The following is a 27,602-nucleotide window of genomic DNA, read 5'->3' as shown; positions in this document are numbered from 1 at the left end:
ACAGCAGGCTAAATTAGATGTGCTCAATAGTCTGTTCCGTTCAAGCATGCTTATGTTCTTAATGTGTTGTTAGCCACAGGCACCATCACACAAGCATGTGATTCATCTGTACACTTACTTTACAGAGCTATGTTGACAAACTTGCTAACAGGATGTGGTGCAGCTTTATAAATTTCGTTGAGTGTTTGTGTTGTTAGCATTGGTGGTGTACACTGTGCACTTTGTGTGGTGCTGGGAATTATTTAACCAGTGTTAGCATCATTAGCATTGTTGTACTAGCATTTTGTTCTTTGCATGGTGCAGGGGAAGGCGTAGTTCAGCCTGAGCCATGCCCACCGGGGCATTACTGCCCACCAGGGGCAGCAGTGGGTACCGAGTTCCCCTGCCCCCCAGGCACAATGCGTCCCCAGCGTGGGGGGGCTGGCCCAGAAGACTGTCAGCTGTGTCCTGCAGGTGAGATGCTGGGTGGATGTGTGATGTCATTGCTATGGAATATGTCCTCAGCATATTTATATATTGTCACAGTCAGGCAATACCCTTGTCTCTCATGAAAATGTATAGTTTTTCTGAGAAAAAAAAGACTAACAAAACAGAATTTTTCAAGATTTTGCACTGATTTAGTATCACCCTTTCCTGAATACAAAGGAAAACTGAAGCGTGATGTGTTGTATCTTATCAAACGTTTATTTACATAAGCCCGTTATCACTGATGCAAATGCAAACATTGCACAAAAACAAGGTTTCCATTGTTTTAAAAAATCTAAATGCTATCAAAATTAGACAAAGGGACACATCTTAGCATAATAACACAGTGTAATGTAGGGAGGAAAATGTGTCTGAGGGGAGAACATTAGCACACAGTTCACATAAGAAGCTAATAGCAGTCATTGAAAAGGACATGTTTTTTTGTTCAGGAAGCCAGTGTAGAAAAACATTAAGGCTCTAATGACATCCTGATTACCACTATTTTAATTATTGGCTTTTAACAGAGGATTGCGGCCTGAAAATTAGAGAATCCTATTCAAAAATATGGTTATCGTCAGGCAATTATATGATTACCATCAATAGAGGATTCAAATTCTTTGCATTCTCAAGTCACTTTTAAAGGTACATAAATGCCTTGTGCATTCTTATCTTGAAGGTTCTACTGTGTATTATGTAAAACATCCACTTATACACAGAAAAAAGCTTTTTCTCTCTCTCTCACACACACACATGCATGCCTACATGCACACACACACACACACACACACACTTACACACAGTCTCAGTTGAAACCACTCAGCGGTTCATTGTAAGAAGAGCTAGTGTGGGTGGAGAGGCGTTTCAGCTTTAGTAGCTGTGATGTGCCTCTTGTGGAAGATGAACTGCATGGGTGTGTGGGAGAGTCTGAATTGCGCACTTCGCCTGCTACCTGACTCCCTCTCTACAGCTGGGGCAGTCATGAGTAAATGATGCTTCTGAAAATGTCATCGGTTAAAAAAGAAAGCATAAAAGCACAAAATGACAGGTAAGTACCTGGTGATGGTACTTACCTCATACTTATTTAGGGTGCTTACATTTAAAAGTATGAATCATCAGCTCTTGGTGGGAGTTAAACCTACAGAGACCAGAACCAGAACACATTATTTTCTGGTGTGCAATATAGGTGTGAGTAGAAAGGCTTCCCTGGTTTTCCGACCTTCCCAGCCTTTCTAAATGTTTGAACACATGAATATATACAAATAGTATAGTTATTCTGGTTCATTTTTTCGGGGGGTAAGGGAGGAGGCCTGGCTGTAACCCTGCTGTCCCTCTGCACTCACAGGGATGTTCTGTGCCCTGCATGGATTAGTCCAGCCCACGGGACCCTGTCAGGCTGGGTTCCACTGCCCCCCAGGAGCCAGCAGCCCCAATTCCACAGGATATATGGTACTCTACAGTTACACAACACATATACTACATACCAACACAGGATATATGGTACTCTATAGTTACACAATGCATATGCTACTCCACACTTACACAGGATATATGGTACTCTACAGTTACACAACACATATACTACATACTAACACAGGATATATGGTACTCTATAGTTACACAATGCATATGCTACTCCACACTTACACAGGATATATGGTACTCTACAGTTACACAAAGCATATGCTACTTCACACTTACACAGGATATATGCTACTCTACAGTTACATAACACATATACTCCACATTTACACAGGATATATGCTACTCTACAGTTACATAACACATGCTACTGCATACTTATACAGGACATATGGTACTCTACAGTTACACATAATATGCCATTTTACATTTACATTTTCTCTGAACACACAGTTGCTGATAATCATTGACATGAGTTTGCAGTGTATGACCCTCGCCCTAGTTTTTGTGTGTTGTGTTTTCTAGGTCAGATCTGCTGCTAATGGCCTGTGTCCCGCGGGGCACTACTGCCCGGCTGGCGAGGGCTACCCCCTGCCCTGCCCGCCGGGCTCCTACTCCAGCTCCGTGGGCCTGAGGCGGGCGGAGCAGTGCCAGGCTTGCCCTGCGGGTCACTACTGCGACCGCCCTGCGCTGACCCATGTGTCTCAGGCTGCTCTGTGTGATGCAGGGTAAGCAGGGAGTGGGGAGCGGTGCATTAGCTCTGCTACAACATACACATACACACACACACGCATGCACACACACGCACACACACACATGCACACACACGCATACACACGCACACACACGCATGCACACACATACACACGCACACACGCATGCACATGTACACACACTTGTGCTCACATGCATGCACACACACACGCACACACATACACACATACATAATCATGTATGCATATGCTCACACACACATACGCAAGCATGCACACACATGCACACACACGCACACAGGCATGTACGCACGCTCACACACATACGCATGCATGCACACACACACACTCACACATACAGTATGCATGCGTGCGCACGCCCACATGCACAGACACACAAAAACACAGATCTGTGATTCTTCAGACAGCTGCAGAGTCTGTGAAATACCTTTCATGTCCTCTCCCCACCCTCTGTTCTTTTGAATTCTCAAACCAAACAAAGGACAATGCCCCCTTTGAATCCGCTGATGAAAGTGCTCGCTGTTCTCTGTAATCCCACATGTAGGGGTGGAGTACGACCTGCTGTTTTTTACCCTGGAACAGGTATGTGTGTTTGGGAGGGAGCGTCAGCCCTCGCCCCTCTGACGGGCTCCAGGGTTACCTGTGCCCCCGTGGGTTCCGCTGTCCCATTGGCACGCCCATGCGAGTTCCCTGTGAGCCAGGCTCCTACGGGCCCACCCCCGGTGCCGCGCTCTGCACCCCCTGCCCAGCTGGCACAGTGTGCCCCTCTCCTGCCACACAAGAGCCTTCTACCTGCCCTGCAGGTCTGAGTCTCACCACAGCTTTACTCGGTGATATCAGTATACTCCTCATGCTGTTTATTAGGTTCTGTAAAGAACATTTTATTAACATGCGGCTAATGCAGTAGATGACTGAAAAGCAGCTCACAAGTTGAAAGGTGATATGAATATGTAGCAAAGTTGAATGTATTTACTTGTGGGTTTCAGTTTAAAACTCAAGCTTTTCTCTTTTAGAGTAAATGCTATGAAGTATTATTATTAAACATGTTTCTTTTCTGTAAAGTGGTCATTGTTACATTGATATAAGGCAGGTTAAATTAATTTTATTAATGTGTTTTAAAAAAGCAAAGAGAAGTGTGGCTTCTGTGGGCTGTTTTGCTGAAAGTGTCTCTTGCTCCTCTGCTCTGTGTTTAGGACACTACTGCGAGGGCGGGACGGCCTTAGCACAGGCGTGTCCCGCGGGGACCCTCAGCGAGCTGACGGGGGCGCAGTCCCCCTCCACCTGCGTGCCCTGCCCTGCCGGGCAGTACTGTAGCACACCTGGATCCTCACAGCCACAAGGTTTCACATAAACCTGCCCACCGTACCAAAACACATTACTGTACACCAGATAGGTGTAATACAGACCTCTTACCCATACCAAAATACATTAGCATAACAGCTGCAAGGTTTAGGGATCCCTGGACCCCAGATTTGAAACCGCTGTATAGCAATATGACAAGAATCTGTTTGTGTGTGCATGCATTTATAATATGCATGTTTGCAGTGCATGTAATTACAGTAAGCGTGTGTGTGTATGCATGCATGTATGCAGCAAGCATTAATTTTAGCATCTCTCCGTACTCCATTTTGAAACAGAAACAAACCTATTGTAGCGTTTTGCTTCTCTCAGATGTGATCATTTTGAGTATAAATTATTTTGTATGAGTGGTTGTGCAAATAAGCCTACACAACAGCAGAACCTAAATCAAAAGCAACAGCTGCTACGCTAGCAAAAGCAATAACATCAACAGTGACAGTAGCTGCATAAACGGGAACCGCAGTAACAGTATCTCTTAATGTTGTTCTCCTGTGTATCTAGGTCAGTGTCGGGCGGGGTATTTCTGCCAGGGCGGGGCCACTGACCCGGCCCCTCAGGGCTCTCCTAGCTTCCCCAGAAACGGGCCCTGTCCCCTGGGCCACTACTGCCCTGCCGGGACGCCCTCTCCGCTGCCCTGTCCCACAGGCAGCATTCTGAACCACACAGGTGGGTGCTCACATGCAGGCATGCACATACGCATGCACTCACACACTTACACATGCTTCAGGGGCCTGGAAATGTTTCCACATGGTACATTAATAAAATCTTTAAATGGCCAGTACCAGCACCAGTGGCTGATTGGTTGGTGTCAGTCCCGACTCAGTGGCTGATTGGTTAGGTCAGTCCTGCCTAAGTGGCTGATTGGTGGACGGGTGTTGAATGACAGCCTGCATGCTGCTCGTTTTCCCTGCAGGGGGACACAGCATAGAGAGCTGCCTGCCGTGCCCACCTGGGCAGTACTGTGCCAGCGAGGGGCAGGGATACCCAAGCGGCCCCTGCTCTGACGGCTTCTACTGCCCCCCCAATTTCTCCTCCACCAGTCCCCTCGGCTTCCTTTGCCCCAAGGTAATCCCCACACCCACCCCTCAGTCATGTTTCAGCTCTATATCCTAGCTGGGATTGTCTATCAGTGGTGAAACCACCCTTTAGCATTCTCTTTTTTATTGGCTAAAGCCATGTTTTGCTGTGTTTAATTTTGCTGAAGCTAAGCAGGGCTGGGGTTGGTTTGGATTTACATAGAAGATCTCTTGGGAAAACTTGGATGCAGCTGAAGGTGCTGTCATTAAGATGGAAATCTTGCATGAAACTGCCAGTACTCTCAGCTGCACATGGAGATATTAGTATCCATGTGGAATGAACCAATCACCATGCTCACTAATGGAGACCCTGTGCTGTTGGAGATCATATTTCAGAAGGGTGATCTTCATTGTGATCAATGTCATCATCATCATCATCATCATCATCACTGACATCATGTCCTCCTCAGGGTCACTACTGTCCTTTGGGCTCGGGCCACGCCCTGCCTTGCCCTACAGGGGAGTACCAGCCGAACCCCGGTGCCTCCGGCTGCATCCCATGCCGCCCGGGGTTCTACTGCGAGGAGGCCATCGCTGGAGATCCCTGGCCCTGCCCCGCCCACTCCTACTGCCCTGCAGGTATACAGATACACTTACCGTGCACTGCATTTCAGTGTGTAACGAAGTTCACAGATGTGAGCTAGCATGTTAATGTCCATTAGAGAATGTGATATCACCCCTTGTGAACCAATGAGAGTTGAACCCCTACTACAAATGCATTACAGTACTCTTATTAATCAGCTTGTTACAATGTGATTTGCAGCAGTGCATTACTTCTCATTTCAGCAACAATGGTTCCCCTGCCCTGTCCCAATGGCACATTCACCCCACCCGACCTGAGGGGACTGCAGGAGGAGGGCGAGTGTTTGCCCTGTCCCCCCGGCAGGTTCTGCAGGTACGGGCATTAAACATCTAAACATCTCCCAATCTTCACAAAAAACAAGCAAAGACATGCAAAGATCACAATCTTCTCCATGAAAAGCCCAAGCAATCAATAAATCCATCAATTCTTGTAGGAACCATCAGAGGATTATCACTAAATTATTCAATAAAACAAAAGACATTAGATTATATTAGTTTGTTTTATCGAAATCGTTTCCTGTAAATTGTTCTTTAAGTGGCTCATAAAGTGAAGCTAATGGCCTGAATGTCATATCTAGATTTATGCAGTTATAAATGGCAGTTAGACATGATTGACAGGTGTGGTTGTGTAAGTAGAAGAGCCGCTGCCAGAGATGTCTGCAGTGATGATGCTGTTTGTGAGCACAGGGCTGGCAAGGTTCTGGGACGCTGTGCTGCAGGGTACCTGTGTATTTCGGGTAGTGCAGAGGCCACCCCCCAAGGACCGCCCCTGCAGGATCGGAGCCAGTGTAGGAGGGGTGTCCAGTGTGCTGGACCCTGCCCAGCAGGTGGGTCGCCTGCCCAAAAGTACAACAGTGATTTAACAGTGGGCTATGGATCTAGTAGAGGGTCCATAACTCTTCTCTCATATTTTATAATGGTTGGATTATAATGATTGTCATTTACTAAAATTATACAGTTAGAACTTTAAATGAATCTCTCTTTACTCTGAAGTCTTTTTGGGATATCAATACGGATAAGGAAATTGACCATTTTAATGTCCTTCATAAGTCAACCAACCTTTTTGTGCACAAAGCTCATCTTTAAATTGCACAAATATTGTAAATACACTTTAAACATTTGGATACATTCACACAAATTTGAACTTCACTAATAGCTATGATATGACACATTTCAAAAAATTTGGGAAATTCAGCCATGCACTTCCTGTACACTGATCTCTTCTGCTAGACCCTCCCTTTATGACTTACCCGTTGCACACAGAGTGACAGAGTTGGCTGACGTACGTGTGTTTGCAGCCCAAATGCTTGTATAGTGCTGATTTTGGACCTGATGGCCTTTAAACAGGATTCTACTGTGTGGAGGGCACTGAGGAACCTCAGGCTTGCCTCACCCACACGGTGAGGGCCACGCCCGGTGCCACAGGCAGACAGGACTGCTTGCCCTGCCCCCCGCAGCACTGGTGCAGAGAGGGTATGCCATGCAAATCCCACAAAGCCGACTCTACTGAACTCCCTTTTAGAGTAGAGGTACCAATGGACACTAGAAAACCAGAGAACCATACTGTAATTATGTTTACAGTATGAGTAGGATATCATAGCACCACTAACAATGAGTATGATGGTTAACATACAGTAGTTGTAGCAGTGGCAGTAGTAATACTTGCAATAGTTGCAGCAGCAGTTGTGCTTGCAGTTGCAATAGGTCTAGAGGTTGCAAAAGCAGTATTAGTAACTGGAGTACAACAAGTATCAGTGGTATTATTAATAGTTGTACCCATATCGCAATAGTACTTGCAGCAGTATATTTTAACATCATCTGTTATCCATTGTCAAATACCATGCACAAAATTCACATAAAATCATTGGTAAATTAATTCATATTTACAGTGGTCTCTGGCAGGCCTCTGATTGGCTAATATTTTAATATATATTTAATATTTTCCACAGGAGACCCCAGCCTGCACCTTTGCCCTGCTGGGCATTACTGTGATGGGCTGGGGGAGGGGGAGTCTGAGGGAGGAGTAGGTCCCAAAGAATGCCCCCCCTTCACCTACAGATCCACCCCGGGGGCACGGAACAGGGGCGACTGCCACCCCTGCCCCGCTGGCTCCTTCTGTAATGACACAGGTTAGACAAAGGTCTCTGTGCACAAACTCTGTAATTATACCGGCTGGTGGCCTGAACTCATTAGCTACCAGCAGCAAATATTCTACTTAATAGCAAAAACCTTTTGTGAATAATGATTCTCCCATGGTCTGTAGAATGGCAGTGAAGTGCTGTGTCACTAAATGTGACCTAGCTGGCCCAGGGTTGGTCCTGTGTCAAGCCACATTAAGTTCTATTTTTTTTCCAATGTCCTTTGGGTTGCCGACGGTTAACATGCTGGCTACCAACAGTGGCCTAAGCAAAAAATTAATTTAAATAAATACTGGCCCTTAATGTGTTTTTCATTGAGATTAGGCATATTCAGCTGTGTGCCCGGGCTGCTAGTTGGAATAGGCCCAGTTTGACAGGTTAGCCAGAGCTGGTTCCAGATCAGTTGAGGGAAATTGATTGTGACTTGCAGAATGGCAGGTGACAGGTGTGATATTATTGGGGGAATGTGAAGTGACATTACTGGCATCACTGACAGCTGAGTGATGCGAGACCACAGAATGTGGGGGTTACAGTTATGATATCGAACCCAAGCCGAGCAGGTGATGTTTCTGTGTCTGGCTGAATGTCTCATCAGGGCTGACTGACTACAGCGCCCACCCCTGCCCCCCCGGGTTCTGGTGCAGCGGAGTGGGCCCCCCTGTCCTGTGCCCGGCTGGCACTATGAGACCCCTGCCGGGAGCAGGCTCACCCAGCCAGTGCATGCCCTGCCAGGCTGGCACCTACTGCCCGGACCCCAGGTCCACGGGACGGCCCAACATCCACGGCACCCCCTGCCGGTCCGCGTTCCAGTGCCCCGCAGGTAGGGTGTAGGTCACGTGACCATGGGTGGGGTATTTGTGGTATTAAAAATGTCCAGAATTGAATAGAACAGAAAGGAATAGAATATATGGAAAACAGAATACACTACATTACTCCCCAATATATACACACATAAGACAAATATCATGTTTGAAGTGTCTAAAAAACCCTTTGTTTTCAATCAAGCAATTAGGGTACTGAAAAAACCCATGATCATTCAGTTACCTACTGACTGAAATTATAGGGAATTAAAAGATCATTTAAGTGTCTAGGTGCCAAAACATGAAATGTCTTCCAAGTTAAAAATCAGACTTTAACATCAGTTCCAAAAACCACTGGCAGTCGGTGCAGGAGGGTAGGAATGGTGGAGCCCGACTCATCTTAACTGTTCTTGTAAGTAGTCTTGTTTTTTTTTTCTGCACCAAGCTGGTTTAAGGCTTGCTGAATTTTTGCTGGAGTACAAAACACCACATTGAATTACATTCATTTAAAAATGTGTCACTATTTTCTCCAAATTTTTAATTGCCAAATTGGTGTTCCTGCTCATCACTGCAACCACCTCCATCACTTTGGGCGAGTGCAGACACACTCTCCACCAACACGTGACATTGATTACCGCTTATTTTCACTCCACAGTCCAGCAGTTATGTCTTCACAGATGCGGAGTAGCTTCATATCCTGTCTCATATGCAGTGTCCCCAGCTGTGCAGTATGGGTCTCTGGTACATGATGAGACATGGATGTCCAGCCGACTGTAGTCCTTCCCTCCCTGGGATGGGCTTTAGCTGAAAGATGTTTTGGGTCATCCACCATTTGATGTCAAAGAAGCTCTCGGTCTAGTTAATTAGCATTGAAATTAATTAATTTACGGCCATGTCTGCAGGTTCGGCGATGGAGACCCCCTGCCTGGCCGGCTCGTACTGCGGCCCGGGGACCGGAGAGCCCACCCCCTGTCCCGGAGGATTCGCCTGCCCCGAGGGGTCTGCCACCTACAACACTCCACAGCAAGTGTGCGTCTCGCCAACATGGCCCCCAGCCGCACTGCTGGTGAAACTGACTGTGTGAGAGGGAAGTGTTTCCTGGTGACCTCTGACCTGCAGTCTCCGCCCACAGCTGTGCGTTCCCTCACTACTGCCCGGAGAACAGCTCCTCCGCGCGGCTCTGCGATGGGGGGTACGCGCCCCTCAACACCAGCGGCCTGCGGGGGTCCCGGGACACCAGCTGCGTGCTCTGTGAGGGGGGGACCTATCGCCCCGTGTCATCCCCAGACCCGCACTGCCTCACCTGCCCCGCGGGCTACCACTGCCCCCCAGGTAAGCTAAAACTGGACAGTTCTTCTCATGTTCACACTGTACTGTATCTCTGAAATGCAGTCAGCCCTTCTCCATGTAGCACTGCATCTCTGAATTAGGAAGCAGAGACTTTCTCCGGTTTGTGCAGAACTACACCTGTAATTCAACACAGACAGTCAGTCTTTTCGTCTCTTAGAGCTGTGCCTCTGATGTAGCAAGCACACTCCAATTCCACGCTTTTTGTGCCAATATTTCATTAATGATATGATTTCACCCCATTAAATGAGTAATTAAAAGAGTACCTGGTCGTATGATGTATTTGTCTGGGTACAGTAGGATTAATAGCCGCATGTTATGTGTGTCTCAGGGACAGAGCACTACTGGAGCAACCCATGTCCCGTTGGGTATTTTTGCCCCTTGGGCTCTGACAACCCCACCTCTTGCCCACCTGGTTCCTATGGCAACAGCACCCATGCAAAGCTTCTTGAGGAATGCCATCCATGCCCGGCGGGCACCTTCAACCACCTCTCTGCGCAGAGGGCCTGTTTCCCCTGTGGAAGCTCCTCCTACTCACCAGAAGGTGCCCTACTCAGCCTAAGCTGTTCTTCACAGACTGTGTCTGTCTGCTGCTTTTACATCTCATTACAGGCATTTAGCATACACTCTTATCCAAAGCGACTTACACAATTTTATTTTTGCATAGCATTTACATTGCATCCATTTATATAGCTGGATATATACTTTATACTGGCTTTTCCTGATAATACCTGCATTATCATTTTGTCATATTAACAGTTTTCCTGTCTGTCCCAGGCTCAGCTTCCTGTATTTGTCTGGGTCAGAACCGGGCCTTCCAGCACTCTGACGGGTCCTGTCTGTGCAAGACCGGCTTCGTCTTCTACAACCAACTGGACTACAAGAGCACTGATGCTGACAGCGTCTTAGACTGCCAGCCTGAGGCATGTGGTCTAATAAAGAGCATGAATGTTAGGGGCATAGAGGCATAGTAATGCTCATTATAATGTTTTTTTGCAATAACAATAATAAGAATAATAATGTTGGCAGTAGTAGTCATGGTAGACAACAGGTACCTGAACCATGAGAGACATAAATAACATGAGAAGTGCATGAAATATTATATCAAACAAAAGAAAGACCCCCCCCGCCCCCTTAATATATTCCGTTTCTGAAAGGGTACGTGCAAGGTCACGGGTCAAGCTGGCCATTTCCCCTTCAGGTGAATGAACGCTGTGGTGGGGGGCAAGTGCGGCTGGCATCGTCTCGAGAGTGCGTTTCCCCATCTGCACACCTGTGTAACGTCACCTGTGGCACCCAAGGGGGGCATCTCAATGTGGAGTTGGGCATGTAAGTCAGCGCAACCTGACACAGCAATGTCTCAACAAACCTGTACACCAGAACTTCACAACCAAAATCAAATCAATGGTACAGTCAAAATTAGCATTGCATCGGAATTGATCCTCTTTAATTGCACAACACTACTGTTTGTTCATTATTTTTCCCACTGTAAGGTACTTTGAGGTTGTTCAGATTGGTGCATCATCATATCAGCCATAAGCTTAGCATTCATTTGAAGCCGCTAAATTTATTTATTTTTATTTATTGATTGTCAGCCAAAGGGCCTGATATTGTCATGCATCCCTAAACAAAAAAGGAAGCTGTGGACTACAGCTCCTGGATATTTTCACTTAGCCATGCTACTAGCGTACCTCCAATGATAGTTTACTTACAAAAAAGAAAACCATATACTGTATATCGATGTGATCCAAACCACACATTTATTTTAAAATATGTTATTTGAATCTGGATACTATTAATAGTTCATTTAATAGTGTATGTGTCTAAAATTCAGAATTGTTTTGAATAGCTATAGATACCTAAGGCACACATACGCAAGCTTAACTCCTGTCCTGTGGATTACAGTGGTCTGTGACCTTTTAGCATGCCAGATAAAATATCGTCTTCCAGAAAATCGAGCCAAAGGTTAAAAAGCGCCCTCCTGATCCCTAGCTGCCACTGTGAGCTGTATGTGGCCGTGGAGGAGCTTTGCAACGCCTCGTGTCTGTCATCGCTACTGCACGTCTCTGCCAGGCTGGCCTCGGACGGGCAGCTGCTGCTGAAGGTCAAAGGTCAGGTGGAGAGCAGTATGTGGAGCAGGGTGAGGCCACAATCCACTGATCCATCTCAGCCTTGATTTGATTCATATCCCTTTTCTCTCTTTTCACTGAATTCATTGTCCTTTACAGCTTACTGTAATGATTGGTCTCCAACTTAATCTTATAATATTGAAGAATAATGTACATAGATTTCTGTTTTCTGTCTTTATTCTTCAGGAAGTGGTAGATATTTTGGGCCCCGACATCCATGTTAAGACTATTGGAAGAGTCCACTTTGTCCAGTTTGGCTCTGATGGGGTGTTTGGATGGATCATGACCAACCAAACGCTGATTGACAGATTTCTTTCAGGTGATGTCATGTATTGTGAAGCCTGGAGGAGGAAATGATGTAACAGGAACCTTGTCCTTGGTGTAACACAGGTGTTATACCCTTGTGTAAGGAACCTGACTTACATCTAGTGTAGGAAATAATAATGCGAAGAAAGTTATATGAAAATGTTAGGCTGTCTGCTGTGTCTGTTTTTCAGCTCAAACACGGTTACATGTTCAAGACATTAAAAAGTAATGTGTTCTTATGCGTTTGATAGCTGAGCCCAGGACACTGTGGGACAGGGAGACCAGGAGAAGAAGCGATTCCAGTAATGTCGGGGAGTTCTCAGACTCGCCCCCTGTGCCACGCATTCCCAACCCCATTGCTTGCCTGGCATCCAATGACATGCTGCTGTTTCAGCTCACCATCAACCACACCGGTATGCCCACAGGAAGCATGACTCACTGAGGTGGATGACGAGCTTACTTTAGGTCAAAACATGGCACCCCCCATCCCCCCACAGGCCTGAACTGTTTTGTAGCATACATTAGCATACATTTTGTAGCACACATCAGGGCTTGAAAAACTTATTTTTTCTCTCCATTTGTTCCGAGCAGAATCAGAACTTTAACGTTTCTGTTCTTTTGTTCCTCCTACAACGTAATGTTCCTGAACCGGTTTGAAGAAAAAAAAAAACAATTAATTATGTTCCTCTTTTCCCGTCTCGCAAACATTGAAACCAGCATGGTAGCCTGTCTCAAAAAATGTCTATATATATTTGTGACCAAAAATAATAGGCTAATAAACCTTTTTTTCAGTTGTGCAGCAGTCATTCTCATGATTTCTGACTGCTGTATTAATCACGACTGCCTACATGAAGCTCCCTACCCCATTATCACCCGCCTCAGTTTATAAAGAGAAACACATTCTCTGGATGATGAGAAACACAGTGGGCAGACAGCATCACACTGCATTAGCACTGAATAATGTGGCATGGCTAATACAGCACCATGTCTAAATAACCAAGTCAGAATTGCTTAGATACAGGGAAATGATGGGGGAAACCCCGTAGGAAGAGACACGACTCTCACATCGCTCACAGCAACACAAGCAAATAATCTGATCAAGTCCAGGCATTTACAAGGTGTAGGGTAGCAATAGATACAGATGTAATTGAAATACAGGCTTTATAAATTGCATTAGTCACATCCAACGATTGACCTGAACATAAACAGATGGTAAGGTCAACATTATCCGCATTGAGAGGTAAGAATTAGCACTGTTTACACTACCAAATCCACTGAGATAACTTGCACAGTAGCCTAACATTAAAAATGAAACGATACCACCCAGCTTTATCATAACACAGTCGAGCAACCGCGTGGCGGCTGGGGACTGAACTCATTGCAATAACCTGCACTGACTGGCCTACTCATTTTCAGTAAGAAAACCGAAGGCATAGGCAGAGCATCATCAATATTATATTAAGCCTGAATGACTGTGTTTTCTCTGTGCTGTCAGGCCGTCGTGTACAGATAAAAATGATAGCAGCAGTTGTTTATTTGCGTTCAGACCGCCATCTCAGCCACTTCCCAGTGTACCAGAAAGATCATCTCTTCAGCAGCAACCCCAGCTGGGACTTTGGCGCGTTCCGCAAGCTGGAGCAGCTCATAAAGCACAGCCAGTACAACTCCTCCAGGTATGTGGATCTTACCATTTCCCCTGTCTCAGAGGTGCCCAGAAGTGGAAAGATATTGTATTGCATGGATATTTTTTTACATTTATATATAATATTGGTTTTATACTGCTACATTTAAATCATTGTTATATTTTAATATTTTATCATAAATTCCAAGATGTATTCAATTATATCTTTTCAAAAAATCAATTATATATAAACCTGGTATCTTAACTGTTATGAGTATTTGTGGTATTACTTTGGCTTTATGTAGTACTTTTCAGTTGACAGAATTTGTTTTTGACTCCAATGTAAGACCAGCTTCAGAAAGGTGCGCACTCATGACAGTACTTGTGTGCCTGTGGAAGGTTTGCGCACGTGTTCACGCAGTCGGGGAAGTACGTGTTCCTGGACAACGGCGTGCCGGACCGGAGCCTGATCGTGGCGGTGAGCGAGCGCGGCACGGAGTGCGACCCTGCCGCTCCCGCGTTCCAGCCCGCGTCCCCCGCCCAGCTGGTGAGGCACGGCATCCTCAGGCAACCCCGCCTCAACCTGCTGCCCAACTGGGGCGCCATTGCAGGTACGTCTGCCGCCTCTTCACAAAGCATGCGTCTGGTGCAATCTGCGGCAAAAACAGAGTCAGAGTTAGCGGGTGTTCAAAATCTGTCTGAAAGGTGATAATCCAAGAGGGCCTAAATCCAGATTCTGTATCCACAATCTCTGTAACTTTACTGTACTGTCTGAATGTACGTCTTTGAAAAAATTTATATATCTATGCATATGTAAAATTTATTGAAGAAAATGTAATTAGGTGTTTGCTTGTGGTGACTATGTATCTGACCATATTCATATCCTACTACCAGCCAGTGTCGTAATGTAACTTGTCACCATGTAAAATACATGTTTCATGTCCATTACCTATCACAATAATTCTGAAAACAATCATGTCCATTTCATACAGAAGCATTGTGAAATGTGTAGGGCTGCTGTGCTGTCTCTGTGATACATAAACACAGCTATGAATCATGGGAAAAGGTTAACGGTTAGCCTGTAATGAGTGATGGTGCCCCCTGCTGTTCCTCAGGGGTGCTGGGCCTCCTGGTGCTGCTGACCGTAGTTCTGATCGCCACGGCTCTGGTTCTGAAGCCCAGCCGAGTCGGGCTCATGGCTCAGGGGCGACCAAAGCCCAAATGGAGAAGCCTTGGGGAACCGAGTATCCCTCCCGGATACGTCTATGCTGGAGGCGGGTGTGTCTCTGAATCAGTACTCATTAGATTACATTACAGCACAAGGAGTAACATTTGATATACATTACTACATAAACATACTATATCTTATTTCAGAACTCTCTGAAAGAAATATTATCTGCAGACTATATTACTATAAATATAGTTTTGTTGCAATGCTTGTCAAATTGTGGCATATTCTGAAAAACGCTGGTAAGTAATTACAAACACTGATAAATAATTAATTTTTAAAACATTTATTTTATTGGAATTTGAACATACCTCAGTGAAAATCAATAAACAACAGTGAAAAGAAGAAGAACGAGCACTAGGAGAGCAAAATCTATGACCAAAGTCAAACATAAGTCTCCCCTACAGCATTGCACTCCTAATTAGGCTTCAGGGGGTGATCTCACTTTCTACTGTGGCTGCTCACATGCTCACTCACATCACTGGACTGTGAACTATCACTGGGTTGGAATGAGTAGAAATAACATTTCCGTCTTCAGAGAAATGTTAGTTTTTCATAGAAGTTCACTTCATGTTGAACTGTTGTGCTTGTCTGACAGCACTGTTGCTTTAAAGATGGCCGTGTACAATGACTAATCAGGCTTGTGTTTGTGTCCCAGTGTGGATGTTTGTGACGTCCTGGGACACAGAGGTGTTGGAGAGGGAGCAGAAGCAGAGGAGCCGGCTGTCTGCAGGGGTGAGGGTCACAGACATTTTATTTAATTATTTATGCCCTAAATGGTCCACTAGCCACATGAGTCCATATGAACATGCTACTCTCAACATACAGGCATTTTCATTGGTCTTCATGTAACCAGCTTATCAGTGGATGATTAGGGGGAGAGACTGTAATTATTTTAGGGGGATGTTTCCTGGTAATGGTTATATGTTCTAGACCAGTGGTGTCAAACTCGTTGCCATGGAGGGCCGTGTGTATGCAGGTTTTCATTCCAACCAATTAATGCTGCCTTAATTGAGTCCAATTACTCATTCAGCCATATGCGTTTAACTGCATTGAAGCACAGAATATAAGAAAATTTTTATTTAGACAATGCGGGTCACCATAGACGTCGGGTCACCATTGTGCACAAACCTGCATCCCTAATTCAGCAAATAATTTAACTAATTATATAATCAAGATCTGAGGCTTGAATGAAAATCTGCATACACACGGCCCTCCATGGCAACGAGTTTGACACCACTGTTCTAGACAATCCACCCACTGTAGTTATTTCAATATGTTTCCGCAATATGTTTGTACAAGGGTATAAGAACGGAAGAGTGGAACTGGAGGAGTTCAACGTCAAAACTCTTTATGACAAACTGGAAGACCAGACGCTTCACTTGGTCTCCCAGCTGGCGAAGCACCGCAAGGATAACTTGGAGTTCTACCGCAACATCTGTCAGCAGACAGATTCTCTGAAGGTAACAGACGGTCCCCCTCAAATCGGCCTGGATGTCAAATAATGAATCCCAAACCCGAGTCTGTCACAAATCTGTCCTCCTCCAGGATCTTCTGGAGAACATGGACCTGGCCAAGCTGAGCCAGCTGAGGGAACTGCTCTCCCTGAAATCAGGCGATGACATCACGGCAGAGAAGGAGACGGTTAAAGGTAGCGCGTTGCTCAGCGTTGTGCCATTATTGTGTCTGAGTTCCGCCTGTGGCTTGTGAGCATGCAGCTGCCCCTCCTTCATCGCCCTTCACCCTCCAGACCCCTCGGCGTCCCTACTGGAGGCTGCACTCAGAGCAGTGGAGGGGCTCATACACAGAGCTGAAGGAGAGAGCTGGGCACAGCAGGACGTGGCTGCAGGAACCTGCCCAGGAGATGTTGGGGACGGTGGGGCACACACAGGCTATGCACATGTAAGTACACCCAGAACAGCCTCGCAGGGGGAACATGGTGAATATAAACCTAGGGACAGGGCACAAGGTGGGGTCTTAACACTACTGGGGTCGTAACAAAATCTGGGGACACCCTCCTTCCTTTAGACTTCTACACTGGGACATGGTCTTTGAGAAATTGCTGTAACTTGCAGCTATTGCTTATCAATTATTAAAGTTCCGATTATAAATAGAAAAAAGTTCAGAAGTTTTTAGAAAATTGTACCTAAATTTTCATCCGTTGAATCACTATTGTTTTAAATGGACAACAATAAACGGCTTTCACATAGCTCTAATCTGCCTGAAAGAAAGGGCTGAAAGAAAAGTAGGAGAAACACCAGCATTACCAGCACTGTGGGTAAGCAAGGCAGCCATTTTGCTGAAGTGAGAGAGATGGATTGCTGACCCATTTTAGTCTGCTCTACACAGCGTTGTGCTCTGTATAGGTTTTAATGGACCAGTTGTTTCCTCACAGGGCTTCCCTGACTCTACGCAGTTCTCCTCTCCTGACATGGCTGAACCAAAAACACTCCAGGTAACAGCCACAGGTAAGATCCGGGATATGCGGTTCTCCTCACGTACGGTGATGTCATTCATTTTTACCTCATTCGTTGCCTCCTCTTTCCACAGCGACCCAACAGAGCGCAGCGGGCGGTCTGAGCGAGCAGGACCTCTCCAAGCTGGTGGCCCTCACACCACTCTCCAAAACTCTGCGGGAGATCCAGCGCTCTCTCCAGAGCTTCACATCTGCAGAAGAAGATAAGGGTCTGTATGAAGTGAATGTTAACTCTAAATCCCTTTAAGTCAAATTACTCACAGACCAATGTCTAACGTACTTAAAGGATCCCGTATCATTTCCTATCTCCATTCTTGTAATGAAAAAGATTGTTAGTACCATGTGCTGCCAATAGGTGGCAGGATGACACTCCTGTGCTGTTGAATTACAGTTTCCCCGTGATTGTAATAACAAATGTTGAAATGTTTGTTTGATCTCTGAGGGGAAAATAAATCAATTTCACATGAAAAATAATCTTAGAGTTTATAAAAAGGCTTTGGTCTGTTCCACATAAAGCCTGTGCTGAGCTGTATCTGGAGGGCTGTTTCCCTGATGCGTATCTGAGCTGTTTGTTCCTCTCCAGCTGTTTTCCATGAGTCAGAGCAGGAGTCAGTGGGGCACCTAGTTCCTGTTGCCCTGGGCAACCTGCCTCCCCATCACTTCGCCGTGTTCCTGTTCGGCTGCCGGGTTGCGCGCCTGCTGTGCGGCGGCCACGGCTTCCCCCCGCTCACGCTGCTCCTGGCTCGGGCGGTTCCACTCTCACGCCTCACCGGCCTGGCAGAGCACTGCCGCGGGGACTTCCATTATGACGCCGCCAACCGTATCCTCTACCTCCACCAAGATAAGCTGGGGAACGCTGGGGAGTTCATCGCCACGCTTCTTCACTCCATGGCCTGCATTGCCTCAGGTTGAAGAAACATTTAAACATTTAAAAACAGCTAACACAGTGAAATATAAAAACCTGTTCACATGGTCACAGTTCCTTTACATATTAGGTTACAATGCGTCTTTTTGTTTTGTCATGGTGTAACACTGTAACTTAAAATTAATTAATCAGATTAGTTGCATTGTTAATTAAACCTTGTATTATATATTTTTTTTTTTTACTTTACCTACAAGGTTCAACAACAAAAGGCTTCATCCAAGCTTTCCACAGCGCGGTCTCTGCTCTAAGTTTGGCCCTGTTCCACTCCTCCTTCACCAGCAGAATAAACAAGGTTTTTAGCATCTTTAGCTTAAGGATTGATTGGAAGCCAAATTCAGTGACTGCCACTCTCAGCAAACTGGCTTTTGTTTCCAGACAGGGGAGATTAAAGAGGAATTCACTGGGGCGTTAGCTGAAGAATTTCTCAGGGTCAAAGTTCCAATTGAAATGGGCTTCTCTGAGCCTGAGCTTGCAGAAAGGTCAGCATATGTACTTTTTTATTTTACACTGGGATTTGTTTAGAACTAAAACCACCATCGACAAGTGATACTTTATTGTGCATTGTAATGTACATGAGAACATTTGGTTTCTGGACTTTATTAGGGTATATTTTGAAAATACTAAAAAGGGACACAATGGTAAATGATAAAAAGGTTATTGCATATTTTGCTATTGACAGCTTGAGAAAAAGTTGCACACACTGACTCAGTCATGTACCGCATCAAAATAGTGAAAATACATTTATTGTCTTTCATTTTGTATAAATAATTTTGAGCTGACACTGTAAGGCCTTAAATTGAACTTATTACTCATTACCTAACATTACCTGTTTCCTCCTAGACTTCAGAAATTCAAGTTCTTCAAGTTACAGCAGTATCTGCGAGAAATGAAATCTAATCAAACACAGGAGAAAGTGGCGGGTGAGACGTTCCTCATTTAATTATAAATATATTTACAATCCTGATCTACTATGTCAGGTTACATTATTGTGGAAAGTGTTTTCTCCAAGTTCTGACAAATACATCCTGTGTTTTTATTCATTTAAACTTTTTGAGTTAAAAGTCATGTTGAGATTAAAGCCTTTTACAAGTGAGGCCTAGACAAGACAGGGCAAAGCAGTATCATACATAGGAGTCACAACACCAACAAGAGTAGGCCTCACATACAATATATTAAAAATACTTATATCATGCAATCAAGTATCTGGACATTTACAACTTGAAACTGGTGCAAGTAACAGAAATTATGTCCCTTATATTCTGTTTAATAACTGGTAGCAAAACTGGGAGCTCAAGATTGAGTTTGGCCTGCTGTCATTATAGTTATAATGATGGGTTACAACCTGAATTAGTGTTAGTGTATCTGTAACCTGAATTAGTGACAGTCATCAGCATATACTGTAAATGGTACCTACAATGTTTTGTCTGGTCACAAATATTATTGATATAGATAAGAAAAAGCGAAGGACCTAAAATTGAACCTTGCGGTACGCCCTTGTTGAAAACAACAAAGTCTGACATGACATGCTTGTGTGTGTTTCACAACTGTGATCTTTCAACAAGGTAACTGGAACCATTCAGCTGCTTTGCCTGAAATACCTGCCCTCAGTAGGGTTGTATTTAATAATGAATGGCCCACAGTATAAAAAGCCTTAGTGAGATAAGTAAACAGGCCATACAGGTAGACATGCTATAAATGGCTGTCTTTACATCATCCATGACCTTCAAAGTCACATTACTGGATCTATAACAAGACTCCACATCATTAAAAATATTGGGAGAATCCAAGTGTGACTAAGCTGCAACTAAAGACGACTCCATAATTTTAGCTAAAAAAGAGAGAGGTTTCTATAAAGGTGTGTCTGTGTGAAGTGCAAATATCACAGTGCTATGCAATCACACTGTCTATTTTTATATAGAGCCTGGATCTGAGAATGGGGATGCTGCAATAAAGGTATGCTTGGCCTATTGTTTCTCTAATACACTGTTTTTCTTCTTTGTACCATTTGTGAATATTTTACAGTATTTATATACCTCTCTGGTATAGTAACATTGAACATCTTTATTACACAATATTAGTGTGTTCCATAAGGATTTTTAGGTTTATAATCAAGTGTAGTTTCCCATTTTAAATACAGTAAATATGTTTCCTTCCTTTGTCCTTATTTACAATAGTATTCACATACCTTGTTGATGTAAGTTGAGTTTATGAACTCATGTTATTTCCTGAGTTGATGAAACCTGCCCTGTTAGGTACTGAGTTGACGGGGCTTATGCTGTCCCCTGTGGTTCAGGTTCTCAGTGTGGAGCAGGAAATTGACCGTTTAAATGAAGTTTTCCTGCAGCTGAGTGTGGGGCTCCAGGGAAGGGCAGAGAGGAGGGGAGGGCAGGACCACTGCAGCCCTACACAGGTCAGGATGCACGCTCATCCTCATTGGACAATCGGGGGGGCGTGTGATTGGGTGACATGCCTGAGATGGGCTTTTTGTGACAATGCCTTGTGATGGTGCTGTCTCTGATGCAGGGAACTCTTGAGCCCTGCCTCAGTCGCCATGGAACCCTTCTTCTGGATCTGAAGAGGCGATGTGTGGACCAAAGGCTCAGCGAGATGCAGGCCCAACTGACCCATCTTAGCATGCAGCAGCCAGGCAGCCAGACGCCAGACAGTCAAGAACCAGCTAGCCAAGAACCAGGCAGTCAGGCACCAGAGAGCCAAAACCGAGATAACCAGACACCAGACAACCAGGGAACAGACAGTGAGCTTGCAGAAAGCCAGAAACAAAACAACCATGACCCAGAGACTCAGATGTCAGAGAACATTCATACATCATTCAGTCAAGATCCAGACAAGGTAAAGTCACCCACTCAGACATTTCACATTCAGAAACCAGACAACCATAAAACAGACAGTGCGGGACCAAACAGACAGACATCAGAGGTTCTTATTACTGAGGAAAGTAGCTTACCAGCTGTATTCTAGCACAAATGTGTGTACCATTTCCTGTGTACCGTTCATTTGAGTCTGTCTTAACCACTCTTCCAATATTTATGTTTTTCTCTTGAGTGCAAATATAATGTTATTTCTTATTAAATATTCATGTTAATAAACTTTTAATAAAGGGACACGCATTCAATGTGGTTACTAGGTTTGTGGCAAACCTCAGATGTATAATTTATCCTGCAGATACAATGAATTTTTCTCTATGGGCATTATAAACCAGACCTTTAAAAGAGTGAGAAGGCATGAGACAGTGGAAAGGAAAGCATACTGATCAGGCTTCATGGCTTCCAGGTCAAGGTCAGTGCATTTGCGTTTGTGGCTCCTGCTCCATCCTCGGTAGCGTCATAGTTCAAGTGGAAGACCAGCCAGCCTGGCGCCAGCCCCCGTTTGCCTGACATTTTGCCCCCCAGGAGAAGCGAGGATGTAGCGCCGAGACAAATTAAGATAACTGAATAATAAAAGAAGACAATATATTCAGGCACGTATGCTTCTTCTGCCTCATCCCACCTAGTGAAATTACATTTGCGAAACGCTTTATGGCTGTTGGAACTTTGGATGACAAGCACATACTTAAAATAGTTTCCTGCAGGAAAAAAATCTTCAGTGAGATCAGGACCCATTTACATAGCTGGAAAATTCTGAATTGGGGTGTTTAAAAAAAATGTTGGGAGGGTAAAAAAAACTGCTACCACAACCTTACCGAGATGTGAAAATTTGCTAAAATTATGTCATTCGCCAGGTCTCTGGAAAAGTCTGTCGGGGTTGAAAGTGCACATGATTGAAAGTGCTACAGTATTCGTAGTTCATCCACGAGTTGGTCACAGGAAGCCTTGATAAGAGTGTTAGTATTCCTGGGGTGAGGGCTATAAAGTGTGAACTGATTGAGTGGGTCAGCTGGAGGCAATCCCAAGTCGCTATCAGCATTTCTGCTCATTGCCAGGTCCTGGGCGAGAACATTGCGTCCACACTGGACGAGTCCCTCTGGCCCACCGAGCCGACAGCCTCTAGATTAACAGCAGAGTGTCACTGAATCAAACACCTTCCCTGACACCTGGACACTTACCGTGCATTTACATGTGTAATAATTAGAGTCTTTCTTACCAGGATTGGATTATCCTCTGTGCGGTACTGTGCTGTAAATTCAGTTGTCTCGGTTGAGCTGCACAGGGGCCTGCTGGAAGCATGCGTGCCCTTCTGTAGGTTGGCATGCTTCCTTTTGGCAGCGGCTGGGTCTATTCTTGTCCCCCTTCTCTTTTCATAGCACATGAACAGCTGCAGTACCTGAACCAGACTTTCCATCTAGCAAACATAAACAGACCTAGCCACTTCTGGAGCAGTGACCTGCATTGTACTCTATTGTCTCATTAGACTTGATTTTCAGTTTTTGCGACAAGAAATCACAGGCCTGGATCGGGATGTCTTCTAAGGGCTTCTAGTAACATGCCATCATAATCCCGTAAGTAATTTTGCATTCTTTGTTTATTTTTAACTTTTACATTAATTGAATAATTTATCTTATGTATTTATATCAAATCGTAATGGAGTATTTTACAACTATATGGATTACTACAAGTTCTAAAAATATGCATGTATGTATTTTACATTGTGTAACATTGTGTAAACAAAAGGGACAATTATGTATCCTATACTCCTAATGGAAAATACAGTAAAATACAGAACACGCTAACATGGAACATTGTGTCATAAATTAGAGGTCATCATTTTTATCATAGTAAATAAGTGTAGTTTGCTGTCTCTCTGATATGCCAGGTGTGGTATTTCTATCTTTTCTGGAAACCAAACAAAAACAAGTGCGCTCAACACTCCCCCCAGCATCTCCCAGTGTTGTAGTTCTACAATATATACTGTACATTTGATCTTCTTTAATGGTTTGTCCCATTCATGAGATTATTTTAGACATGTCACACCACCCAGCAGGATATGAAACTGAACGTATGCATACGCCTTTACGTGTGGTAGCTCTCACATGCCATCTGCTCCTCATCAGTAAGTCATGCGCTGCACGGCAACCAGCTCTCACACTAAACATTCTCCCTGTTGGAGCTAAGGAACCGCGTGCGATAATCAAGGTGGATTTGTGATATTTTTGAGGTGCGATATCAGCACAGACATTCTGGTCGTCATTAAGATGTCGCTGCGCAAATAAGGTTGAGTCGGGGGTGAGAAAGAGGTTTCTATTCATTTCAGACAGAGTCCCCTGTGAGCATGTGTGTAATCATGTAGTAATCTTGAAATCCTGGGAAATCCTGTCAGATCCTCTCACCCCATGTGTGTGTATGAGAGAGAGAGACAGCATGCATGTACATGTTTGTGCTCTTCAGTTAATCTTTTATAATCTGACATTAGAAGGCTATATTAAGTCAGTATATCCTTTCCAGACTTTTAAAGCATCATTTCTCTTTTTTATTTTAGAATATGTCACTCTTGCATCTTAGCCAGCACTGTGTGACCTAAATTTACCAAAGAGTGAAGGAGAATCATGTTTTGTATGCTCTAAGGTGTACAAAGCTTTGAATCTGTGTTTGTGATGCTCAGTAGTGGACTTGACCTCTTTAAATATGTACTCATTCTGTCTCCTGTGTTAATATATAAACAAAACTGTAGACACACATTTTTCATTTTACATTCATATTTATGTACAGTAACCAGGAAACTATAGGCTTAAATATCAAAGTTCAACTTGGAACTTCAGAGAACAATAGCCTTAAAATAACTAAAGTTAATGTCAAGGGGCAGACACCATTTTATAGTTCATACATAGTAAGGACAAAATGTTGCGAAGTGAATTTCATTTAATTAAATGACAATTTTAAATCTTCATTTCTGAGTCTTTCATCTTCAGCTTCGTGTATGCGGTTAAATGGTCAAACCCAGCTGTCCTTCTGAAAAATTGCTTACCTGAAATATCAGTTTTCATTTAGAAATTAGGCAATATTTGTACATGTTTCAAGACATTTAAAAGATTTTATGACAGCCTGTATATGTATTAAATAGCTGAGGCATCATATTCTGCATATGCATGTAATGACTCATTTACTTTAGTGTGTGTGTGTGTGTGTGAGAGAGAAAGAGAGAGAGAGAGAGGCCGAGTATGAGTGTACACGTGTATGTGTACTGAATGTATGTGTATGTATACAGTATATGGGAAAGAAGGACCTTTTGAATGAACATGGTTTGCAGTTCTTTGCAAGATACTAGCTATGATTCATAAGAATGTCAAAGATAATACTTGAAATAGGAACCATGCAATTTGAGCAACCTACACAACTTGGTGTTAAACGTGGCTTTAAGAAAAACTATTTTGAAGGAAGTGGTGCAGAGGGTACAAGTTTATCTTATGCTCCTATTTCCATTTGTCAAGTTATGTAAGGTTATTCTAATGAGAACATAGCATAGTGTTGTATGATGTAACATGCTTACTGTGGTTGGGGCAGAGTAGATTTCCTCTTGGTCCTCTTTCTTTGTGGTTGAATTCCCAGTGCCCTTGAACCCTCTTTATTCCTTAGCTTGGCTACGTACATAGGTAAGGATGTCAGTTAAAAACTCTTCTCTAAGTTGGGTTTATAACAGGCCCAAATTTGTTCCTGGAGATCTACCGTCCTGCAGGTTTTCATTTCAATGCTAATTTGGCACACCTGATTCTACTAATTATCAGCTCAATGAGATCTCTTGCTCTTGAATGAGAAGTGTCTTGTTAGGATTGGAATAAAAACCTACAGGACTGTAGATCTCCAGGAACAGGGTTGGGAAACCCTGGTCTATAATCTACAATGGAATGTTTCCATAAAGATCATGCCCACCCCAACAAATACATACACAATATGACCAAAAGTATCTGGACACCGCTTGGTCTTGGGCTGTTTTGACGAGGCCTCTTAATTCGAGTGAAGGTAAATCTTAATACTACAGCATACAATTACATTCTAGGCAATTCTGTGCATCCCCAACGGTTTGGGGAAGGCCTTTGGCTGTTTCAGTGTATATCACCCATTGTGTGTGTAAAAGTATAACCTACCAATGAACGTGGAATGCAGAGGGGCTTGGTCTTGCAGCAGTAAGGTATACAGAGGCTGAGATGAATCTTCACATCCTGTGAATGTGTCAGGAAGCAGATTGTGTCAAATCTGGCAGCGGGGTTGAACATTTGGCCCTGATTAAAGATAGATTGATTTATGCGTACGTACAGTTTAGACCATTCCAAAAATGTACCCATCCTCTCCCCATCCCCATCTGTTAGGATTTCAGCTCATCATCTGTCCCTTCATATTTACTAGAAAATATTTTTAGCAATAACTGGTGAGCTTGCTGGTAGGGATATGGAAAATGTAGAGCTGAAATGCAGGTTTCTTACGTCTGACGCTGACCAGAGCGTACTCTTCTCTTCCCCTGAGAGCCTGGGAGGCATACTCATCCCTCTGCTCTAGAAGGTTCTTCAGCTCTGCATTCTCATCCACAAGGTCTATCTCTTCTGGCAGGGTTGTACAAGCCCATTAGAAAAGTGCTCAAACAGTCCTCTGCTAACATTTTGTTTAAATCTAGTGTTATCAATGGTGGCATTTCAAGTGGTCTCTGTGTCCTCTTTCAAAACTGCCCACTCACACAATGGGAAGGACCTTCCCTTATGTGTATTGTTGGATATAATTACATGCTATTTCCCTGTTAGCCTTATTCTAATTTTATTTATTTGTGCTCAGTGGAATAGAAAAAAGTGTGTTTCATTTTTTATTCACACTGCTTAGTTCAGAACCTTAAGAGTATACGTAAGCTCACAGACCACTTGGACCAAATAACTAGTTGACATAAGAACAGGTTTCCACATGTTCATCATTAATTGTTACGTACTGTAAAATCACCACAACAAATGCTCTTAATTTCAGGAACGACAAGACACTATATACTATTTTTGTTAAATTAGGTAACGTCCTTACCTTCATATTCACAGTGACAGTGTGATTTTATACTGTCTAGAAGCACAGATATTTTACAGTGGATGTTAAACAAGGTTTGCTCGTTATCTGTGGAGATGGGGGAGAAAAATAAATAGAAATTGTGACAAGACATGACAGGCTTACAGTATTTCTCACGTAGCTGTCATTTAAAATCAATTTGCGTGGACAGTTAACAGAAGATGTATCAGCGGTACTCTTTGATCCGGTTTGATTGATTCTGGGGGAGAGACTCACCAGCATGTAGCACTGTGATGAACATTGTAGTTCAGGGATGCCAGCCAAATGAGCTGTCTGTTAGAGTGTACTGTATGTCTCTATGGTTTTGGCTCCACTGTGTTTCTCAGTGTCCAACACCACACTTATCTACCTTTCATGTCACAACACAGCTTCCACCCAGTGCCCCCGCCCCACCCCACCCCAGGAAAATCAAACATCCAAGGTACAGTTTGCTCAAATAGGCGGGGGAAACTGAAGTAATATATGACCACGTAGCTGACTATTACAGCTGAAGGAACACATAGCAGGCAACTGAATTCAACCTTCGCCCTTTCACATTACATAATTTCAGACTAACTGCATGAGACAGTGTGTCAAAGGGTAATTCTGTGTAAGAACAAGCATTCCATTTTGTTTAGTCTAGTTCAGTAGCTATCAACCCGTTCTGTCAGAGCCATTTATGCAATATTAACTGAGCACATCCAACTCAATAGCTTCTCTAGAGATAGATTTAATGCATTTATTGCATTTTTAAATGATTATTGTCATATGCTATACAGGCCCAAAGTCTATATGGTATGTGTACAGCATAACATATTAAATTGTTTTATTATTATTATTATTATTATTATTATTATTTATATCACTTTTTGCAACACAACATTGTTTTTTCAGTGTATTTTAAATCACAATAAACAAAAAACAAACAAGTAAATAAATAAATAAATATGCATTTTGGAAGGAGACCACTGGTCTACAATAGGCATGCATGTTTCCTTTTTACACATACTCTAGTTCTGTTTTATGAAGT

General features: G+C 43.8%; 2 protein-coding genes across 5 annotated transcripts; one reads left to right on the top strand and one right to left on the bottom strand.

Moving 5' to 3' along the window:
- Positions 1-30: 30 nt before the first annotated feature.
- Positions 31-21,850, top strand: LOC118209937. Its single transcript, XM_035385666.1, has 37 exons — positions 31-453; positions 1,808-1,911; positions 2,410-2,612; positions 3,201-3,421; positions 3,812-3,958; positions 4,479-4,643; positions 4,891-5,042; positions 5,464-5,632; positions 5,840-5,948; positions 6,323-6,462; positions 6,983-7,108; positions 7,585-7,764; positions 8,369-8,593; positions 9,476-9,602; positions 9,706-9,905; positions 10,252-10,464; positions 10,698-10,843; positions 11,122-11,249; positions 11,913-12,060; positions 12,236-12,368; positions 12,607-12,768; positions 13,902-14,028; positions 14,376-14,587; positions 15,092-15,254; positions 15,863-15,939; positions 16,507-16,667; positions 16,753-16,855; positions 16,955-17,106; positions 17,600-17,672; positions 17,755-17,889; positions 18,264-18,587; positions 18,800-18,897; positions 18,981-19,084; positions 19,446-19,525; positions 20,524-20,558; positions 20,899-21,015; positions 21,129-21,850. Exons 1-37 carry the CDS (start codon positions 399-401, stop codon positions 21,582-21,584), a joined length of 5,670 nt encoding a protein of 1,889 aa, XP_035241557.1. The 5' UTR covers positions 31-398; the 3' UTR covers positions 21,585-21,850.
- Positions 21,851-22,823: 973 nt separating this feature from the next.
- LOC118210181 (uncharacterized protein CXorf65 homolog) lies at positions 22,824-26,985 on the bottom strand. Of its 4 annotated transcripts, XM_035386144.1 has the most exons (6): positions 26,810-26,985; positions 26,555-26,641; positions 25,978-26,094; positions 25,642-25,716; positions 25,047-25,137; positions 22,824-22,904 (listed from the first exon to the last, which is right to left on the bottom strand). In XM_035386144.1, the coding sequence occupies exons 1-6, from the start codon at positions 26,832-26,834 to the stop codon at positions 22,838-22,840; spliced, it is 462 nt and encodes a 153-aa protein (XP_035242035.1). In that variant the 5' UTR covers positions 26,835-26,985; the 3' UTR covers positions 22,824-22,837. The 4 variants fall into 4 exon arrangements, with proteins under 4 accessions (XP_035242035.1, XP_035242033.1, XP_035242034.1 ...); XM_035386142.1 differs by having other exon boundaries at positions 26,555-26,985; XM_035386143.1 differs by having other exon boundaries at positions 25,978-26,091; positions 26,555-26,985.
- Between the last annotated feature and the right edge of the window lie 617 nt (positions 26,986-27,602).

This window comes from Anguilla anguilla, chromosome 12 (assembly GCF_013347855.1).
Source record: "Anguilla anguilla isolate fAngAng1 chromosome 12, fAngAng1.pri, whole genome shotgun sequence".
In the NCBI taxonomy this organism is placed as follows: Eukaryota; Metazoa; Chordata; class Actinopteri; order Anguilliformes; family Anguillidae; genus Anguilla; species Anguilla anguilla.
The sequence above is the reverse complement of the archived record's forward strand: the minus strand, read 5'-3'. Positions and strand labels throughout refer to the sequence as shown.